This window comes from Tilletiaria anomala (assembly GCF_000711695.1).
Source record: "Tilletiaria anomala UBC 951 chromosome Unknown K437scaffold_11, whole genome shotgun sequence".
Lineage (NCBI taxonomy): Eukaryota > Fungi > Basidiomycota > Exobasidiomycetes > Georgefischeriales > Tilletiariaceae > Tilletiaria > Tilletiaria anomala.
Window position 1 is genome coordinate 205920 of NW_013547011.1, and position 19405 is coordinate 225324.

The following is a 19405-nucleotide window of genomic DNA, read 5'->3' on the forward strand; positions in this document are numbered from 1 at the left end:
ATTGTTGAAATTTGACCATTTGGTTCTGGACAGAGACAGGCATGACGCTTTCAAATGAAATATCCCCTTTCTTTCAATTTGAAAGCGTTTTATTTGTCGCAATATATTTGTTAATGATGAACTAATCAACATGGTCGCATAGCGCAGTTGGTTAGCGTGCAACCTTCACACTCCGCCTTCGTGGCGCGAATGGTTGCGGTTGAGGCCCCCGGTTCGAGCCCGGGTGTGATCATTTTTTGCCACCAGGAGCTTCCCACTTCAATGCCCTACTATCTTTCAACCAAACACCACTCGTTGTCCAGCACAAGTTTTGTTTGCTCGATATGCACAGCACTTTTCGGCCATGGTTTCATATATTTTGAAGTGCTACAAACGGTTAAAAGGGCACAGAGGGTAAAGAAAGCCTAATGTAAATCCCGTTTTGCGTGCAGATGCACTTTCAATGGTTGCCGAAGCTCCCTTTCGACTTGGTTTGGTGGTAATGGCGAGACTGGAGAGGAATCAATAGGAAGCAGAGCTTAGAGCTTGCCGTATGCATACGTGCCGCCCTTCTCGAGAGCGCGCTTGTACGCGGTGCGCTCATGAATTTTCTGAACGTAGGTTTTGATCGAGTCGGGCACATTTGGCAGACGGCCAGAGGCCATTGCTTCGGCGACGAACATCATCTGAAAGTCGGCAGCGGTCTGTACAATTCAGGGAGTGGACGTCAGCGAACAGAATGAGTTGCATTCATCTTCTTGTGGAACAGCAAGCCCCAGACTCACGGGGTTTCCATCACCGTCTCCGCCAGCAAGCCAACCTCCATTCGTCTTTGTGAGCTCGTTGGAAACGAAATTGCCTATCTTTTGCACTTCGGGGTCGACCAACTTGGTGCACACGCTACTGAAAATGCCGCTGACAATGGGACGAGCAATGAAAGGGGCCTTCTGAGGAACAATCGTGAAGATAAGCTTCATGAGCAACCAGTTCATGGCCGATCCTTCAGCCCAGTGCAGCCCTGTAATAATGAACATGTCGCAAGTCAGGCTGCGAGAGCCCAAGGGGTTGTGATTGCTCCTGAACCTACAAAATGTGTCTTGCATCTTGCTATCCTCCAAAGTGGGAACGAATTTACCCTTGCCATATTTCTTAATCAGGTACTCTAGGGGGGGGTGCGCAAAGATCAGAACGAGAATCGGCGGTTTGCATCAACTTCGCACGTACCGATAATGACACCACTCTCTGCAACGATCTTTCCGTTGTCCGTGATCGCCGGACTCTTGCCGAGGGGGTGAACAGCGAAGAGCTCCTTGGGCGCCAGGCCCAGGGGCGTGCGCTGATACTTTTTGATTGTGTAAGGAATCTGCAGCTCCTCGAGAAGCCAGAGGATACGCTGGGATCGGGAGTCGTTCAGATGGTGCACAACGAGCAAGTCGCTGCTGGCGGCTTGAGCTTCAGCAGGGGCTGCGGCCGGTGGAGCAGTAGAGACATCAGCGGTATCAGCAGCAGCAGCTGGGGTTGCCTCTTGGGCCGCAGGAGCAGCGGTTGCGGAGTCAACTAGGCTCATGGTGAAAGGAGAATGTCCTGGCCAAAATATATATAAAATGCTGCGTTGCGGCGGTGGAGGATGAGAGCTAGCTCAAGGCCTTCTCTGTATTTTTGAGCCCCTTGCCGCCTCCCTTTAATACAGACCGCAGGCAGAAGATGAACAGTTCCTGTAGAAGTGGAGATCTCAGCATGGAGATCCGGCATTGCGAATATGCCTACGGCCCCGGTGGTCCTATCTGGGCTCCCCCACTTCAGGGCATTTTGGGCGGGCAGTCTCGCACTGCCCACGCAAGGCTCAGCCAGGGTTATATCCCTTTCACATACCCGGGGCCGTACACGTGTCAAAAATCGACGCGGGCAGTTTGAGGGCAGCGTTACCCTGCCCTCCCCCACATCACCCCAGCAGCACCATCCTACGAACAGCACGAGGTAGAGTACCTTCATCACTGCATCATACACCAGATATAATACTATGCTTGAATCTCACAGTAGAATACAGATCGAGGGCCTAGCGATGCGAGTAACATTATGAGCAATTTAATTCCTAGCCAGGGCACAACTCACCGGCCTTGCAGGACTGTTGCTTCTGCAACGTCTTCCATTGACTCCGAAGGTGTCAGTGAACGTGGAGGAGCTAGATTGAACCAAGAGCATTAATGACGGCGATCCCTACTGACTGCCAAGGTAGTAAAAGTTGTGGCGTGAGCGTGTTGCCCAAATGATGCTGTGTAGCATCAAGTCTGCGCGACACTTGCTAGACTGGCACCTAAGATGCTCGACAAGCATGAAGAAGTCGGCGATTTGCGCTCCATTCATGCGCAAGCGCTGAGGAATATGGCGTAACGGGAGTGCAAGAGCAAGGGGAGAAGCAAAGAAGAATGCTCGAGGAAATCTGTGCGTGAAAATTGAGGATTTGCATGATGTACCGGGAGACGTGGAAGGGATTCGAAGCAGCCGCAACATCTCAATAACATCAGCACCTCAACCATGGTGCATCAAACGAGCGCAGCGGGGGATTGTAGACGGTTAATTACCCTCTAATCGCTGGCGTAAGAGCCAAGAAACATAAGATTTTGAGGCGGGCAAAGTAACTTCCAAGGGAAGTGTGGCAATCTGGTACGAGCCGAACTCACCCGCAAAGCGGCGAGAGCGCAAAATGCGACTGTCTGACCAGTGCAGGCTCATTCATTGGCTGCAATCAAAGGAAGGGGACGCAATAATACCCATTAAGACGGGGTGAAGCCGATCGAGCGAAGAAGTGCTAGTCGTTGGTTTGTAGAGGTGATGGCGAGAAGGAAATCGATCAGCTCGGTGACGGAAGACTTTAAGAGCTAAAGGTGCAAGGATCACTGCTCTCAAAGCCGTCTCGTACAAGTGTGTCTCAACTCACAGCTGACTTGCCTTCCTTCCTACCGCACTGATGTGAAACGCCAATTAATGCATTGGTGGTAAAATCCCATACGAGTGATGACTACATACGCAAACTTCGTGGTATGGGTGTCATTGGTAATTCACTGGCTCGGGTCATGTGGCGGTCTTCGAAGGACGTCGGAATCAGTTCCCTTTGATCACGGGCACGAGCGCCATCCGGGGTCGCATTTGCAAATGTGCTGATCGTTGCCATGGTGTTTCACGCTGCGCCCAAATCTCTGGTGCAGCCCACTGTCGCTTTGTAAGGCTGAACTTCTGAAAAGCCTGCTGCGCTCGAGGGTGCGTGGTTGGGCCCTTTGGAAGACGTTGTCGACGAAGAAGCGCTCTTCACCGGTAGATAATGCGATGCGATGTGATGTGGTGTGACACCGTGCGATCTATATACACCCTCTGTCATGTGCCACGCTGCCAGAGAGGGACCGGGGGGGGCAGGGCGATTCTAAAAATGAATAAAAAGAATGAATTACCGATTCAAGCAGCGGCCTTGCCCGCTGTAGGGCAGGGGACACCTGGTCGTGGGCAGAATCTCGTATGATGCCCAGCACTCTCGGAAACAATCGTAAAAAAATGGCACCAGCAAGGCCCCTCTCTCCTGCATGTGGCGTGTGAATTGGTGGCCAGAGCTTTCTCTTTATCTCGGCATTTTCCCGAAGGGTTTCACAAAAGTCACCGACGAATTTTTTGTTCTAAGCATACTCTCGCTCTCGATTCCGCATTACATGTATATGTGCACATGGTCGGCCTTCCTATGGCCCTTGCTCTCAAGGCCTTATGCTGTCGTTTTGGCCATTGACATTGAGCAATCTTCGACGAGCCCCACGCAAAAGCTAATCACACCTTGTGAAGCGATCGTAGATTTAGAACCATGGCTGGGACTGCTCAAAAGCGAAAGCAACCGCCTGGAAGCAGCGGCACGAAAGCGACCGTTTTCCGTAAATCAGCCAAAAAAGCGCGCCAAGACGCCAACTCGTCCTCGTCGAAGCGGTACGAAGACGAGGAAGAGGCGGGACGGTCCAAAGGTAAAGGACAGGTCAAGAAAAGCGAAACGAGCGGTGCAGCCAAGCGTGCCGCTGCTAAGGCCAAAGCTGCTGAGGAAGCCAAGCCGAAAAAGCCGGCAGTCAAGCTACCGAATAGCTACACGGATGTGAGAGCAAAGTCAAAAGCCCCGCAGGCAGGGTCGTACAACAAGGGCAAAGGAAAGGTAACCGAATCTGCAGGAAAACCAAAAACTAAGCACGACTTTATTCAAAAGAAGAAAGCCCAGGCTGCAGCTGCAACTGCTGCTGCAAAGAAGTGTGCTTCTCAAGCCGAGCAAAACAAGTCGAAGCAAAAGGCAAAGGATTCGCAAAAGCGCACGGCTTCCCACGAGGACATACCGGCGCTGGTTCCCACACCTCCACCAGCGACTTCGACTCTTCGCATTGTTGCTGGATCATACGAGCGGCTTCTGTACGGGCTTGATGCCTCCGTTACTGCGGGCACTGAAGGGCTACAGTTCACCTTTACGCCACACTTTATCTTCCCCGCGCACATTTCTTCCATTCGCAGCGTCGCCTGCGCAGGCCATGACTCCAAGTGGCTTGCCACCGGCGGCACGGATGAATCAATCAAAGTGTGGGACTTGCGAAAGCGAATCGAAGTTGGCACGTTGACCGGTCACGAAGGCACGATCACTGCCTTACACTTTCCCACACGCACCTACCTACTTACGACTGGCCAAGACGGACGGATCAACATCTATCGCTCGCGAGACTGGAGCCTGCTCAAGACGCTCAAAGGTCACGTCGGATCTGTGAACGACGTCGCTGCGCATCCCTCCGGACGCGTGGCGCTGAGCGTGGGCAAGGACAGGACGATCAGGATGTGGGATCTGATGCGCGGCGTCGGAGCTGCGAGCACCAAGATTGGTGAGGAAGGCGAGCGCGTCACTTGGGATAGCCACGGCAATCGATTCGCCGTACTTGCGGGCCCGCACCTGAGGGTGCATGACACGCAGATGAAGGTGCTCGGCGAGATTACGGCCAAGGTCAGGTGGCACGACGTGCGCTTCTACAGCGTCAAGGCAAGAGAGCTGATGTTCGTTGCTGGCGAGGACAAGATGGTACATGTCTACGATGTCGCCGAGCCGTTCGAGGTGGAGGGAATCCCGACTTTCAAGGAGATTGCTAGACTTGTCGGCCACAACAACCGGTGAGGGCACATGTTATGCGGCGGGCGATGACTCACCAGAATACGTTATATTGAACAATTTTCTATGCTACAGTGTGCGAACTGTCTGCGTACAGCCGGTCAAGCCTTCCGGCACAAACTCCAATGAGGCCAAGGACACGCTAGCCGCAGTGACCATCTCGTCAGATGGCCTGATTCGTGCGTTCGACCTCTCCCCGCTGGTCGCGGCGGTTGGTAGTTCACGTGCGGATGAGACAGCATCGCCGTTGGAGCTTCCATCTGCCGCATCGTACGACACTAAAGGTTCGCGCCTGACATGTCTCAGTGTCGCTGGCGTGCTGGGAGCACCCTCTGCGAGCACCTCTGGTGTGAGCAAGGCTAGCAGCGGCGACCAGGCAGATGAAGAGGACAACGATGAAAAGGACGAAGATTCCGCCGAAGAAGTTGACTTGGTAGACACCGACGAGTTCGTTCTAGAGGGCGCTTCCGAGGACGACGAGGAACCCGATACGGACGCAGAAGAAGAAGAGCTCCGCGAGCTTCAAAAACAGATCGACGAGGCGAAGGCAGCGGGTATGCTTGAAGACGACACGGACGAAAGCGGCGACGAGGACGCGAGCGGCCATGATGACGATGACACGGACGACGACGTTGCAAGCTTAGAAGCCGAGGGAGAAAATGAGAGTGAGCCTGAGGACGCTTGAGGCTCAGTGCAGGGGTGTTTTCACATACTGTATCAAGCATTTGGAATTGGCCCAACACATGCCGAAAGATGCCATACTGAGCCTATACCGACCCCATTGCATCTATATGTAAATGGACCCATCAGAAGGAAGCGGACGCAGCGAGTTGTTACCGCTGCTGCGAGCTACCACGGGTGGCATGCCTGCCTGCACTTCCAACTTGAGAATGTGTCCACCTGGAACCATGACGAGTCCGACGAAGCGCCGGTCGAACTCTTCGATTTGTCTCTCGAGTGACCTTGGCGGCCTAGTGCCTTTCGTTGCATTTGTGCCATGCGCCTGTCCCGGTGGTGACCGCAGCTTGTACTCGGTCGCATTGTTGAGAAGAACATTTCGGGCCGAATCGACGCAGACAAAGTTTCCCTTGAAGGCGCGCCCATCAGTGATGTGAACCAGGCAGGTCTTGTCAAGCAACGTCGTACGAATCTCATACTCGTTTAGCTTTGCAGCAGCAGAAGGTTTTGGGATGGCAGGACCCACGTCGACAACGCTCATGGACGAGCTGGATGCAGACTGGCCTGCTGCAATACTCATATTTGATCCCTGCCCGCGCGTTGGCCTTCCTGTATGCACCCTGCATGCCGCATTGAACGCATCAAACATGTCTACGCTGCACTGGAAGAAGTGAGGTCGAGGAGCAGGAGGCATCATCTCAGCATCTCGGTCTCTCAGCAGTTCGAATGGTTCATCCATAATACCGAGACGCGCACGTGACGACGCGAATTGAAACATTTGGCGAAGCAACACTTTTGCCCGGCTCTATGAGCCTGTGGACATGCTTGATGCTCCGTCTACTACATACTCTCTCGTCCCTGATTGTACCACAGCTAGAGGCAGGCCTCTTACGTGCATGAATGTGACCGATCTCAAGGCAGGTCAGCAGATGTGAATGTAAGATGTGTGCGTCGCCGCCGCTGGGCATCGCCTGGCATTGTCTGGCGGCTCACAGCAAGATGGAGAACCGGCATCAACATCTATATCCGCGATATTCCAACGGTCGACGTCACGCAAAAGAAAGATGTTCCTTCCACGCAAGGAAGTTGCAGGCTTTGCTCCTCCCTTGGCATTTCGCATGCCTTTCTGACAGTGGTGACCGACGACGACGATAGTGGACAGTGCGGGTGACGTCTTATCACCGCCCCTCAACACAAAGCTGCTGGAAAACATGCTACCTGCTGCTGAGTACACCGTGCACCATCAGAGGTCGCCTTTGGGATGCAATCTCATCAAATGCTCCCATTCAATCGAGCTACCACGTACCGTTCGCCAACTCTACTACCATATGCAGAGGTCATTAGCGGTGCTCGACTCGACCCCATTCCCATCTTGAGTGCAATATTTTCAACATGGACACAGGGAAGGGCAGGGTGGCCGCTGCGCAACAGCAGTCTCAAGCTCAGCCTGCGGCTCCAGCCCAAGACGACACAGGTGCGCAAGACTCTCCATTGATGGCAGGCTTCCAGAGTCAGCCTCAGCCTCAGCCTCAGCAACAACAACAACAACAACAACAACAACAACAACAAGTGCAGCAGCCAGCGGCGGCAGCGCAACCGCAGGCGCAAAATGTCCAACCTGTTGCGACAGTTGCTCAGTCTCAGCCTCCCACTGCACAAGCGGCTCAGGCTACGAGGCAGGCTGCGCCTGCCTCGAGCGCTACACTACCTGCGAGCAGTGTCATGCCTGCACTTCCAGTCAGCACAGCTGCCCTGGTGCCTTCGATGACATCCAACGCACTGAGTCCCACCAATTCTGCTTTGGCTGTAACAAGCACGCCTACTCCAACCACCGGCCAAACGTTCCACATCACTTATCTCATTCCTCTGTTCGCCGTTCTTGGCATTCTCCTGCTTGCAACCCTCATTGGTAAATGCTGGGGCGTCATGGCCAATCACTCCGAGCGTCAGGAGCGCAGGCGGCGCAAGCAGCAAGCAGGGCTCTCCGGCAGCGGTACGATCAGCAACCGTAATATGAGCCAGATCAGCTACGAGACCGACGGATACGACTTCTTCATGGGCAAAGGCAACCACTGGGTCGACTATGCACCGACCCAGCGTGGCCCGCAGCCAGGCCAAGGATACGGCAATCGGCCTCAGTATCGGCCTGGCAACTTCTGGGCGCGGGACGTGCCAACGACACGAACGCGAGCAGGGCGGTTCGAGTCTGGCGTGCAGAGCAACGCCTGGTGGAAGCTCAAGTGGCAACGCGCTTTCGGTGCGCAGGAAGTCGACAGTCAGCACACATATACTGCTTTCCCACCACAAGCGATGAAAATGTCGCGCCTTGGGGGAGCTTCTAGAGAGGGTGATGGCAGGCCAGAAGCGGTGAGTTGTCATGCACAGCAACAGATCCTTCCCGCCAGAGGAAGCCATCTTCGAACTAACACCTCTCCTGTTATACAGCTTCGTCCTTCAGAAGACGCAACGCCTGCGCCAAAGTCATTTTGGCCCGGCCGCTTAAATCGCCAGCGCTCGTTCAGTCCAACATCGTACGAGCGAAGACGCATGTCGCTTTTGGACAAAGCTTCCGAGTCCGCTAGCAATTTTGCACGCGCGCTGAAGAGCGGGCCCGGCGCCATGGTCTCTTGGCTGACCAACTCTCGCGCCGACGACAGCGGTGCAAACGAGTCACTGAATCTGCTCTCCGTGACTGGATCGCCTGTGAAGCTCGGAGGAGCGGGCGAGGACTTACCCGCATTCCACAGTCCGCGCTCTTCCCCTCGAAAGACCGCACCTTCTCATTTGCCTGTCGTCCACACCGCCACTGGGCAATTGTCCCAGGCGTGTCGTTCGCACAGCGTTCCATCTATCCTCGACGATGACGGCTTCATTGAGTCACCGATGTCCAGTCCGACAAAGAAAAGCTCTTCCGTACGTCGCTACGTAGCTTCACCTCAGGACACAGACCTGCATTCGGCATCCGCGTCCGCGTGCAGTTCGCCGAGCAAGTACACTTCGTCCAGCTGGGGCCGTAGCGCGTTCACCGCCTCTCCCAATTTTGAAGACAAGGACGACGAGCGCATGACCAACTTTTCTGATCTCTTGCGCCGAAACACGCTCGCAAACTCAGAAATATCCAATATACAGCCACTAAGGGAAGAAGGTTACATAAGTGCGCCATCTCGAGCAAGCACCAGGAAAAGTCGCGCGACTGTCAGGATCAATGCGAATGTTGAAGAGATCGGCAGTGCTTATGGTCCCCTCAACTCTCCCTCCGCCTCGTCCCTGGCCTCTCCACGCACCGCCTCCCCTTCCAAACAGGCCTGGGAGGAACCCCAGCCGAGAGCACCGCTGTCGAGAAGTAAGACGGTGTCCGTCAAGAAGCCAGTGAATGGAGCGAAGGCGGAGAGACATCGACGAGCTAATTCGACGCATGCTAGTCCTTCCCAGATCGCAATGGACAGTCCGATCGCACGTTCAAAGACGCTGAAGAAGAAGCGTCCTGTGGCAGACGAATCTGCTGTTTTGGAAGCCGGTGGGGCCACTGCCAGCATTTCAAAGAAGCCGCCGCTAACCGAGATGGTGACAGATGTCTTTGGAACCATGGACCTGAAGCGGACAGACACACAAGGCAGCACTAGCTCGAGGACCACGCAGAGCAGTGCAAGCTCAGGAGCAACAATGGTGGACAGAAATGTGCTTGTTCATGCAGGCAAGACTGATGGAGAGCATGCGTTGAAGATGCTAGTCAATTCGGTGACACTCTCTGAGATGCACAAAATCAGCAGCTTTGCCACTGAGATTGTCGCCATGATGTCGCACACCGAGGAAGGAGTTCAGCAGGAGCCCACAGCGCCACCCATTGTCGAGCTCAAGGACAAGTCAGAAGCGCGGCTCGCAACCCCTGTTCAGTGTGTCGCTCCGAGTGAGGCGCAATACTCACCTTCGCCTATCTTAACTCCCATAAGGCAGAAGACGTGGCTGCGCAAGGGAGGGCGGTGGCAGAGATCGGCTGGGGAAGCGAGTGACGAAGAAGATGACGAACAGCCGGCTTTGCAACGTTCACCGCCGATTTCTCCAAAGAGGGCAGTGTCTCCTCCGCCTCTTCCCTTACCCTCTCTAGGCACATCGCCAGGTCTCCCAGATGCACTTGTCGTTGCCTCACCCGCTTCACCCCACGGTCCGACGTGGCAGAATTTGCTGCTGTCCAGTCCTGCGCCCAAGGATCGTGCCTCCGATCTCTTCCTCGCCTCGCCAGTCACAGCATACGGAGATAAAAACCCGCCACGCCGCCGCAAGGGACCTCAGGGCTCGCCTGCCGCTCATACCAAGAGCCTGAACAATATCCCTGCACCTACTATCCCTAGAAGCCAAAGCACGGTGATGCAGAAGACATTCTCTACAATCAGTGGCAGTACAGTGCTTGGCGATGATGGACCAGTGTGCCGCCTACCGCACAGCAACACATCCCCGTCTCTTAGCAAGGGCAGTCTTAAAAGCTCGCCAATCATCAAACGCAGCTCGACTAAGACCCTCAACGCTAAGAACGCTCGGTCTCCGGCGCAAAAGGCTCGCGAGAGGGACGCGGCTATGAACCGAGTTCAAGGTGAGTCTGCCCCAACCATGCAGCTTACAGGCAAATAGACTAACGCCCGCGATTGTGCAAACTCAATCGCAGCCATAGTCGCCAGCAAGCTTGACCAACGTGAAAGTTCCTTGAGCGAAAGTATGATCGTTTCTTAATTGATATTTGTACATACCAGCTCGGCTGTTGCATCCCGCTACCAGAATTGACTTTTGCACGTATCGTCAAAAAGGCAGAAGCCTCTTTCGCTCTTCCATGGCATCGTCCGAAGCGTCGTCCTCGTCAATAGGCTCCCCTTGAGACCGTTCGTCTTCGCACCACGAGTCATCGATGGGGACGAAAAGCCGAAGCTCGCGCTCCTCCATCGTGTGGGCCAATGTTTTGAGTTCGGATCCAGTTAGAGCGTGCTTCAGCGGGTGCGCGAATGCAGCAAGGTAAATATCTGTCCAGAAAGGCGGATTCGTGAGCTAGGCGTTCAATTCATGCCTGTCTTAAATGAAGCTCACTTTTGTCACCTGGACAAGCACGGAGAGCACGAAAGAACACGTCCTTCGCCCTATTTCTGCACTCTTTGAGAGAGGCTGGAGAGGAGAGTGACTCTACCCTTTCAAGGACAAATATCTCGAAATCGAGGTAGAGGTGCCAGAGCAGCAATGAGCTGTTGGTTCAAGGTATGTCAGACCTGATAGTAAGCTTCTCCGCGCTTGGCTCGAACCTTTTCACGGTACGTCCAACGGCACTCACTGGGGAAGATGCGCGGTAGCCACTTCGAGTTGACGTCGCACAGCGTGCTGGTTCCAATGAGACGGATACAAGTTTGCCTCTGCAAAAGTGGCAAAAACGAAAACTGCTTCCTTCCGTTGCTCTTGCGCGGGATCATCGCTTGCCTGTACGACCCTAGGAAGGATGTCTCGCTCAAGCGTCAAGCGGAGTTGCCCTTCGAACCTTCGGGACATCTCGTGAGCAGCAAGCAGTGCAAGGAATGCTGTACTTGAACTTTCTTGGGCTGTCTTGATGAGCAATGAGCGTGCTTGTGCCGGTTTAAGCGATCGATCTGACTGATCCTGGAGACTGCGCCACACAATTGCCCAAATTCGCAACCTGCACATGTCAGCTGCAGCAGTCTCGATACCTTGAAGCAAATCAAGGTATTCTTCGAGAACACCAGCACGATATTCCGAGCCTGTAACGAGCCATTCAAGGAGGAACCCGGTAGCGAGTGCGATCATTCGCAGATGGACATCCTCACTTGACTCCTGGAAGCGATGTTTGTAGTAGTTGCGCGCCTTTCGGGCTTCGATGGGGCTCGGGTCTGGCATATTCTGGAGACTGTATAGGGCGTCCAGCGAAGGCCGGCCGAAGCGCAAGTTGGCCGCGCGACAGAGCAGCTTTACTGCCACATGTGGATCCGGGCGATGCTCGAGCTCAGCAAGGCTGTACCAAAGCTTTGCTGATTCAATGGCTGAAGACTCCAGAGACGAAAGTGTCATGCGCAGCGTTTTGCGAGCTGTCTCCAAGCTCCCATAGACTTTCTCCGCATTCGCGTAGGCGAGCCAAAGGTCTGCATCTTGGCTGCCCTTCGTACTGAGTGCTCGCTTACCCACCTTATTGATCGAAGTGGTCGAAGAGGCTAGGTCCAAGTAGAAGTCAAGTATGCTTAGACGTGAGACTGGTGTTGCCCATGCCGTTTGTGCTGCTTTGATCACCTGGCGACATTGCTGCACATCTGCCGACCCAATGACGGCCTGGCCGAGCTGGGAGAAATGAAGAGCTTGAGCATTGCGATGCGGCAGATCGGTAAGTTCATCGGCTGGTAGTGTCAGGTGTGGATTCGAGAACGGATTCTCCAAGCGACTGGGATGTCGCCTCGGCTCAAGCTCGATAGAGAGGTGAGAGAGGCGATCGGTCTGATTGCTGACCAACGCCGACGGCCAGAAGTGATTCTTCTGTGTCTCCCGATCGAGTAGCGCCCAGGTGGAAAGGACAGCTGTCGAGCATATAGATGGCGATGCAGAGAAGCTGCCTGATGGGAGGCCGAGGTATTGCAGAAAGGCATCTACCAGACGATTTCTCGCCTGAGAAGTTCGCAAATTGCACAAGAAAGGTGAGACGTCTGAAAAGAAGATGCTGGAAAAAGGATCAACCTCGGCTTCTCCGATATCCCAAAGAGGAGCATCGGTCGTACGAGTCGGGTATCGGTGAGCTCTTGCTCTTGCGTGCTCCGAGGCGAGCCATTGATCGAGTGGATCGTGATTCCCCTGCTTTGGAGCGTCAGCGTGGCACAGAGCCAACGGTTCACCAAAGCGAGGACCTTCTTCATCCCATTGCTGTTCCGCTTTGTCCAGCGCATCGTTGAAAGTCAACAAGGACGTGGACCGCGAGTCCTGGAGATACGTCGCGCAGAGCTGCGACTGAGCTTGTAGTACCGCAAAGCCTCTTTCAACATAGCCTGCGCTGCGCATGACAGCCGCGAGCTCCAACTGCATATCTACCATCGCCTGCTCTAGTTGGCCACTTGAATCCGGATCGAGCGCAAATACTTCTTCGTTCAGAGCTCCCAAAGCCTGGCCGTATGCGTTTAGGACTTTCGTGAAGGTCCATTTGGATGCTTGTCTGCTTTTCCAGCTCGTGTAATGGTGCCAGCCCTGGACCTTACTGCGCCATCGGAGACCGGCGTAGCTCGCAGGCGCTCCGTGTTCTGCGCCGATCGGAAGGAGTCTTTCCCACTGCTCCTCGGCAGCCTTTACGTCCCATATACCTGCCACAGTAGCAATTGAGATGCGTTCGAGTTGCAGTCTGAGCTGGTCATCGATGTCTGATACCGAGGCCAAGGCTTTGTCAAGTACGCTAATTTGAGCTTCCACTACACCCAATGAAAGAGTCTTGCCACCCATTTTGCTCTTTCGCGATGTGCGTTTGACTTGGTCGGAGCCTCTTTCCTCCTCCATCGCAGGTGAAGTCGCAAGGTCTCGCTGTAATTCGACCAACTTGAGCCACGCTTGCAGATTTGTAGGCTCGCTCGAGACGGCAGCATTGGCATGAGCCACTTTGCGCCGTAACTCCTCCCCTGGGTCGGCACCAACATCTGAGAGTAAAGAATCTGACTCGGATTCGCTGGTCACTTCGTCGCCCAGGTTATCTAAGAAGCGAGGCGGAGAAAGCGTCTGTCCACTGCCAGAATCGCGCCGGGGGCGACCGTAGGAGACTGCCACAAAGTCTGAGAGGTGGTCAAAGTTGGTTCGATCAGCTTCAGGCCCAGTCGCAAGCCGCAGTCGCTTCCGAGGTCGCCTGTGAGCTTTCCATGCATGTGAGGAATCAATGTACCGCAGAGGAGCTCGCCCTCTCGGCACGATAACGACCCCACGGTGATCTGAAAGTTGCGGAGCGATTCGAAGGCCTTGATCGAGGCCCAGAACTCTCCCACCTAAAGGAGCAGACGCAAGCATCAGCACATTCACACCCAAATACATACCGCAAGTACTGCTGACTCACCGCATGACCTTCTGAAACGCGAGATGGAATGCTTGGTTGGACCGTATTTGGCGCGAGCGAGATCGCCCACAGTGTCTTTGATGAACACACCCGCTACCGAGTCAGAAGGTGCGCGAGCGAATCCCTGATCGTGATGGCTTTCTACAAGTTGTGATCGTTTGCTGGTCTCTGTCTTGCCCTGATCAGGCAATTTGTGTGAACTCTTTCGATGCCTGCCGTCTTCTGAAGCGTGATCTCTTGATCTTGTGAGGCCTCCCTTATCTGACTTGGTTTCCGTCGATCTGCTTTGATGCGAAGCTGAACCGCTGGCGTCTTTGCGAGTAGATTCGACCTTGCGCTTCTTGCGATCATTTCGGTGGCGGTGATCTGCAGGTGATTTCTCACGCCTTTCATCTGCCTTGCGAGAACGTTTGGAAGCTCCAGGCTCATGACCAAGCCTGTCCTCGGCGGATGGCGATGTCGATACCTTGAAGGATCGGAAAGACAATGCAGCTTGGAACGAGGAGAACGAAGGCGGCAGTGTCTTTTCTTCTTGGCTCATCCTGAACGGACCTTGATCAATCGATTGATGTTCTGAGCACTTTACATGTGCTTGCTGCCAATCAGACAACATGCGAAACAAGCAAGGGATAGCATACATCCATTGATGTTGTCTTGTCGCGCCTGAGGTTGTCTACATGTGTGACGCGTCTTTCAAAGCGAAGCATTCGAGAGTCAAGATCTGGGATCTTGCTTCATAGGAGCTAGGAATCGTCCCATCACTTGGAAGGCCATGATGATTTGCTCAAATTACATACATACATCAGTCGAGGTCCGGAAAAGAGGAGCAATGGGTGCCATGCGATGCAGCAGGTGATAGGAGGGGAACAAACAGAGGTATCAAGCGCTGCTGTGTAGGTGCATCCAACGTGTGCTATATGTGATGAACTCGACCGCTAGGTCCTTTCGTGCGCGATGGAATGTGTAGACGGTAGATGTTGGGGGAAGATGGGAGATTAGAGACAAGCTGGCACGTGGCGAATCGCTATGAAGCCCTGATCTCTTGTCGCGGTGAGGTATTCTGCTCGCCGTAAATCAACGCTGCATCGGCGTCTTTTCGGAAGTCTTCGGAATCGTCGCGAGGATACTGCTGGCTGATAGAGTTGACGGCGGCAACCATGTCCTCCTCGCCGACAATCGGCGTGCCTCCGGTCTTCGAGAGACCAAGGAAGCGGTCGAGGTCGCTGTCTTTGTACTGGAGACTATTTCTGTTGCTGCGCCCGACCTGCACGGTGGTGCCGTCGCCGGTGCGCATCATGGAACCACTGATGAAGCTCGCTCGGTTGTTATTGCGCCCGCCTGACCGCGGACTGGGTAATGACAGGCCTGCCACGCTAGCATCTGCATGCTGCGGTGGAGGGAGTTCCTCTGCTTCCTCAGTTGCCTGCGGCATTTGCTTTGGCGCAGGCTCCCCATCTATGAGAATGAAGCAAGAGAAAGTCGGCTTGGGGCGTCATCCAGAAGGCGAAACTCTCCCTCTCTACTCACGAGCATCCGTGAAGAAGACCCAGTCAAATTCGGTTAAGAAGAGCGCAAAGACACCAGCGGGGATGGCCAACGTGGGGCTGAAGACGATGCCGACATTTCGCATGGTCATCTTATTCACGTCTGAGTGCTGGATGATCTTGATGAGGCTGCGGAGAGCGAGCGAAGATGTTCGATTTATTAAATCCATGGAAAACACGTCTCTTTGCCCATATCTGGCACTCACTGTCCGCAAAGAATTCGCAACAGGGCGTAATTTGGCATCGGAAGCATGCAGACCAGCTGCCCGAGTTCGTTGATGCGATCCACGCGTTCAGGCACGTCTGCCGAAGAGGAGATGACATCAACAAGTCAGAACTGGGGTTGCCACTGCACTTTCGAGGCTCAACCTCCCCGTCGAGTATCTGGGCACTCACCATTCACGCGCATGAACTCCATGTGCAGCTCTCTCGTCAGCACGCTCGTGGGCAGCTCTCTCAGATATGTCTTGAGCAACCCAGCGATCGCGTGCGGGTCGTAGAATTGATCGCCGGCGAGCAGGTCGACGTCGCCCTCGGCGGTGAACTTGTCCTTGAGCGCCTTGATGACGGCTGAGCTGCCGCTGAGGCGATAGATGCCCTCCTCGAGCGCGGCGTTTCGCTTCTCAAGGTACTCGATGCACCGATACACGACCGGCGGCAAGCCCGTCTTGTCGCCGATGCTCGATGCTGCGACCGCCTCCGCGAGGGGAACGCCAAAGACGGGGCGATGCTCCGTCTTTCCCTTATCGCCACCAAACGGCCGCAGTCCCTGCCAGAAGCGCTTTTTGTCATCCTTCTTGCCATGACCATCCGCGCTGCCTACATCGTCCTTTGAGCCAAACTTGTATCCCAGCGGGATCGGCGCACCGTTCATCGGCCCGCTGATCGGCAGCTTTGCGTTAGCCCGCTGCGGCGTCGACGGCATCCCTCCTGAAGCTAGGGCTGCTGCTGCTTCGTGTCCGTTGGCAGACGAGCCCTGGTCCGGCGATGGAGCGCGCGGGAAAGACGAATGAACGGAGCTGTCCGGCAGCGCCATGGTGCCCATCGGCGGGCTCGAGACAGGGTGGTGGCCTAGACTCGAGCTCCCATCGCCGACAGTGGAGATACTGCCGCTCCCGCCGGTCCCGCGGAGGCGCCTGGATAGGCTACCGCTTGTTCCTGGCCGGGTCTGGGCACTCGGTAGCACGGACATGTTTGCAGAGGCGCTGGGGGTGCCCAATTGAGGCCCACTCGGCGGAAGTACGAGCGGCGCAGGAGTGGACGCAGGTGGGTAGGAAGGTGACGATGGCATGCTCGGCACGCCAGTTGAATGGGCATCGGGCGCCAAATCGGGAGCGCCACCCAGTAGTGAGCTCGTCGGCGGGATGTGCATATGATGCAAGTGCGCTTGCTGCAAGTGATGCTGTTGTTGTGGCGCCTCGCCGAAAGGCTGCAGTTGAGGTTGCGGCTGTGTTGGCGACAGCGGCGGTTTACTCACGCTCTCCATCTCCCCAATAGTCCGCACGAGGCTGTCGACCCACTCGTCCCGATCGGCATCGCTCTCCGCGCACAGAACATGCCTGACGAGCTGCGCCGATTGCGCTCCGCCTACGCCACCACAGCCACCGGGACCACTACCTTCGCCCGCGGCCGCGATACTTGTCCCCGCACCGGGCAGGCCGTTTGCGCCGCCGCTGCGCCGCTCGAGCACCAGGAATGCATGGCGGTACGAGTTGTCATCCATATCGGACGTCGCGCTCTTCTGTTGGCGGCCGATCTGCGCGCCGTGGATGTTGATCGTACCGATCTGCTGACCGCCGCGTGTCTCGAAGAAGTCAAGCCGCGTGGCGCGGAGAACGTAATAGCGCGTCACCCAGCGCCCCAGGTTCTGGCCCTTCTTGGTCAGGTAGCCCTCGCGCACCGCCGAGCCGCTCGGCTTAGGCTTGTCGTGCAGCACCACGTCCGTGCACAGGAACGTCGCAATATCGTCCCGGTCCGGCAGTTGTGCTGAGATGCAGTCGTGCAGCCACTTGTCTAGCATTGCCTGCGCGGTAGAACAAAGAGGAAAGGGAAGAGAGTCCAGAGATCGAATCAGTGAGCCCATCGTAGCTCTTCAGAACACTTTGACGCAGGCGATTTGGGCCATACTCACCTTGCGCTGATCTACCTTGCTCGGGGCGTGATCCTTGAAGAGCGACTTGTCCGGCGGGGCGACGTGAGCCAGCTTCTTTGAGCCGCTCTTCCCCCACTTTTGGCGTAGCCGCGCGTCGAGGGCTGTGATCTCCGCATACGTCTTCTCCACCTTCCACACCCTAGGCGGGCCGCCGGTACCGTTGAGATTGCCGCGCCCGCTTTCCGATGGCGGCGGTGGCGGCGGCGGCACCGCGGGATTCTCGATGCGGATGAGGAACGAGCAGACATCGCGCTCCTTGCCAGATGTGGCCTTGATGACCGAGCTGGTGACGGAGACTTGCAGCGTGTGCAGCATCGACCCGTCCACGCGTGGCATGTTCGACGAGCTCTCAACGGCGGCGTTCGCAAGCAGGTCCGACAGCTCTAACGCGCGCGTATTTTTCGTGACAGCGGAATCGCGCGCCGGCACCGGGTTAGCACCTGCGATGCCGCTGTATGTGTCGCCGCGCAGTCGGGTCGGGGAGAGTGGCTGTGCGCCTTGTGACAGGAAACTTGCGTTGATGTCTGCCGCCGCCGCCGCTGAGGGTGGCGTCATGGCAGACTGGAGGATGGCACCGGCCTGTAGAGACTGCCGCTCGGATCCCGACGCTTCCGCATCACTCGCCTCGACTGCCTCCACTTCAAAGTCCTGGCTCTCCATGCTCGTTCGCCCTTGCGCGCCCTCCAGGCTGCGTTGCTGGGCGGCAGCACGCTGCTGCATGATGGCAGCCGAAGAGGCCGAGGCCGATTCTACAGCTGTCATCACCGTTATGGTCGAGGACGCTGCTGCAGCGCTCGAATTGCCGAAGTGCTGCTGCATCGGCGTCTGCGGGGCACTCCCTGTTGGGAACGGCGACGACGTGACATCGATCGGAGATGTCAAGTCGGAGCTTCCCTGGCCTGGTGTCCCCACTGGCGCTCTTCCAGGTGGTGCCGACAGGGTGGGCGTGCTGTGCGCCGCTGACATTGGCGCTGCTGGTGTTGCTGCTGGTGTTGCTGCTGCTGTCGGGGCGTTGCCTCCTATCGGCGACATTTTGGAGAGAGAGCTGGGCGACCACCTCTCCAGTTCGGCGATCTTAGCCTTGAGCGCCTCGTTCTCCTTGCGAATCTTGCCCATCAGGCTCCATATGCGCATGTTCTCGTTGCTCAGCTTGCCGGCTTCGAGGCAGAACTTGTTGCGCTCGGCTAGCACCTCTTCGAGCGCCGAGGTGGGATCCACGTTGGCCCGCGCCATGGCGTCGGCCAGGCTGAGCGGCTGGTACGTCAAAGAGGATGCAGTGAGACTCGGCGACGAGGTGGTGGTGCTGATGCTGCTTCCGGGGCCGTTGGCGAGAAAGTGCAACGACAATGCGTTGGAGGCGGTCGATGCCGAGTCGATCGCGCCAGGTCCACCGCCTCCGCCACTTTGAGAAAGTAACATGGCCGCCATGCTGCAAGCTTGCGAGGCCGGGGCACTGGGATGAGTGGCAGTGGAGGCTGAGAAGGTTGGCTCTACGATGTGTCTATTGTCGTGCAGATGTGTGTGTAAAGCGACAAACGCACGAGCGAAAGGAACTCCTGCTGCTGGCACAGCTGGCGGCGGGCCGTTTCTTTCACTTTTCTCTCTCCCCCCGCTACACGACTCGGAGGGGGAGGGGGAGCCAGCGTTTCGTGCGTCGGCCGAGCAGCCAGCGGGCAAGGGTCGACGAGAGCGACCGGCACAGTTCTTTGTGGCACAGCACGAAGTGTAGCTTTGGCTTGCTGCCGTCCCAGAACGATGGGATGGGATGGGGTGGGCAAGATGGGGGATGCGCCGGATGGGCATGGGATCGAAAGGTGTGATGTGAT

At 55.9% G+C, this 19405-nt stretch overlaps 6 protein-coding genes and 1 non-coding gene across 7 annotated transcripts; 3 read left to right on the top strand and 4 right to left on the bottom strand.

The window, feature by feature from the left end:
* The first annotated feature begins 132 nt into the window (after positions 1–132).
* On the top strand, positions 133–232 carry K437DRAFT_t7. The gene has a single exon. It is a non-coding gene; the product is annotated as a tRNA-Val (tRNA).
* An 84-nt stretch (positions 233–316) lies between these two features.
* Positions 317–1832, bottom strand: K437DRAFT_254364 (thioredoxin-like protein). Its single transcript, XM_013389768.1, has 4 exons — positions 1204–1832; positions 1067–1141; positions 765–997; positions 317–683 (listed from the first exon to the last, which is right to left on the bottom strand). The coding sequence occupies exons 1-4, from the start codon at positions 1544–1546 to the stop codon at positions 519–521; spliced, it is 816 nt and encodes a 271-aa protein (XP_013245222.1). The 5' UTR covers positions 1547–1832; the 3' UTR covers positions 317–518.
* A 1902-nt stretch (positions 1833–3734) lies between these two features.
* Positions 3735–5896, top strand: K437DRAFT_254365 (WD40 repeat-like protein). Its single transcript, XM_013389769.1, has 2 exons — positions 3735–5148; positions 5222–5896. Exons 1-2 carry the CDS (start codon positions 3824–3826, stop codon positions 5829–5831), a joined length of 1935 nt encoding a protein of 644 aa, XP_013245223.1. The 5' UTR covers positions 3735–3823; the 3' UTR covers positions 5832–5896.
* On the bottom strand, positions 5557–6464 carry K437DRAFT_254367 (uncharacterized protein). Its single transcript, XM_013389770.1, has one exon. The coding sequence runs from the start codon at positions 6402–6404 to the stop codon at positions 5934–5936; it is 471 nt and encodes a 156-aa protein (XP_013245224.1). The 5' UTR covers positions 6405–6464; the 3' UTR covers positions 5557–5933.
* A 752-nt stretch (positions 6465–7216) lies between these two features.
* Positions 7217–10302, top strand: K437DRAFT_293139 (uncharacterized protein; the record flags this gene model as incomplete). Its single annotated transcript, XM_013389771.1, has 4 exons — positions 7217–7298; positions 7326–8191; positions 8270–10246; positions 10288–10302. 4 exons carry the CDS (start codon positions 7217–7219, stop codon positions 10300–10302), a joined length of 2940 nt encoding a protein of 979 aa, XP_013245225.1.
* Positions 10303–10500: 198 nt separating this feature from the next.
* Positions 10501–14640, bottom strand: K437DRAFT_18074 (uncharacterized protein). The gene is made up of 5 exons (XM_013389696.1): positions 13884–14640; positions 11136–13815; positions 10898–11049; positions 10567–10833; position 10501 (listed from the first exon to the last, which is right to left on the bottom strand). Exons 1-4 carry the CDS (start codon positions 14521–14523, stop codon positions 10616–10618), a joined length of 3690 nt encoding a protein of 1229 aa, XP_013245150.1. The 5' UTR covers positions 14524–14640; the 3' UTR covers position 10501; positions 10567–10615.
* A 9-nt stretch (positions 14641–14649) lies between these two features.
* On the bottom strand, positions 14650–19383 carry K437DRAFT_254368 (RhoGAP-domain-containing protein). Its single transcript, XM_013389772.1, has 5 exons — positions 17559–19383; positions 15824–17450; positions 15634–15730; positions 15411–15556; positions 14650–15338 (listed from the first exon to the last, which is right to left on the bottom strand). The coding sequence occupies exons 1-5, from the start codon at positions 19005–19007 to the stop codon at positions 14908–14910; spliced, it is 3750 nt and encodes a 1249-aa protein (XP_013245226.1). The 5' UTR covers positions 19008–19383; the 3' UTR covers positions 14650–14907.
* Positions 19384–19405: the final 22 nt, after the last annotated feature.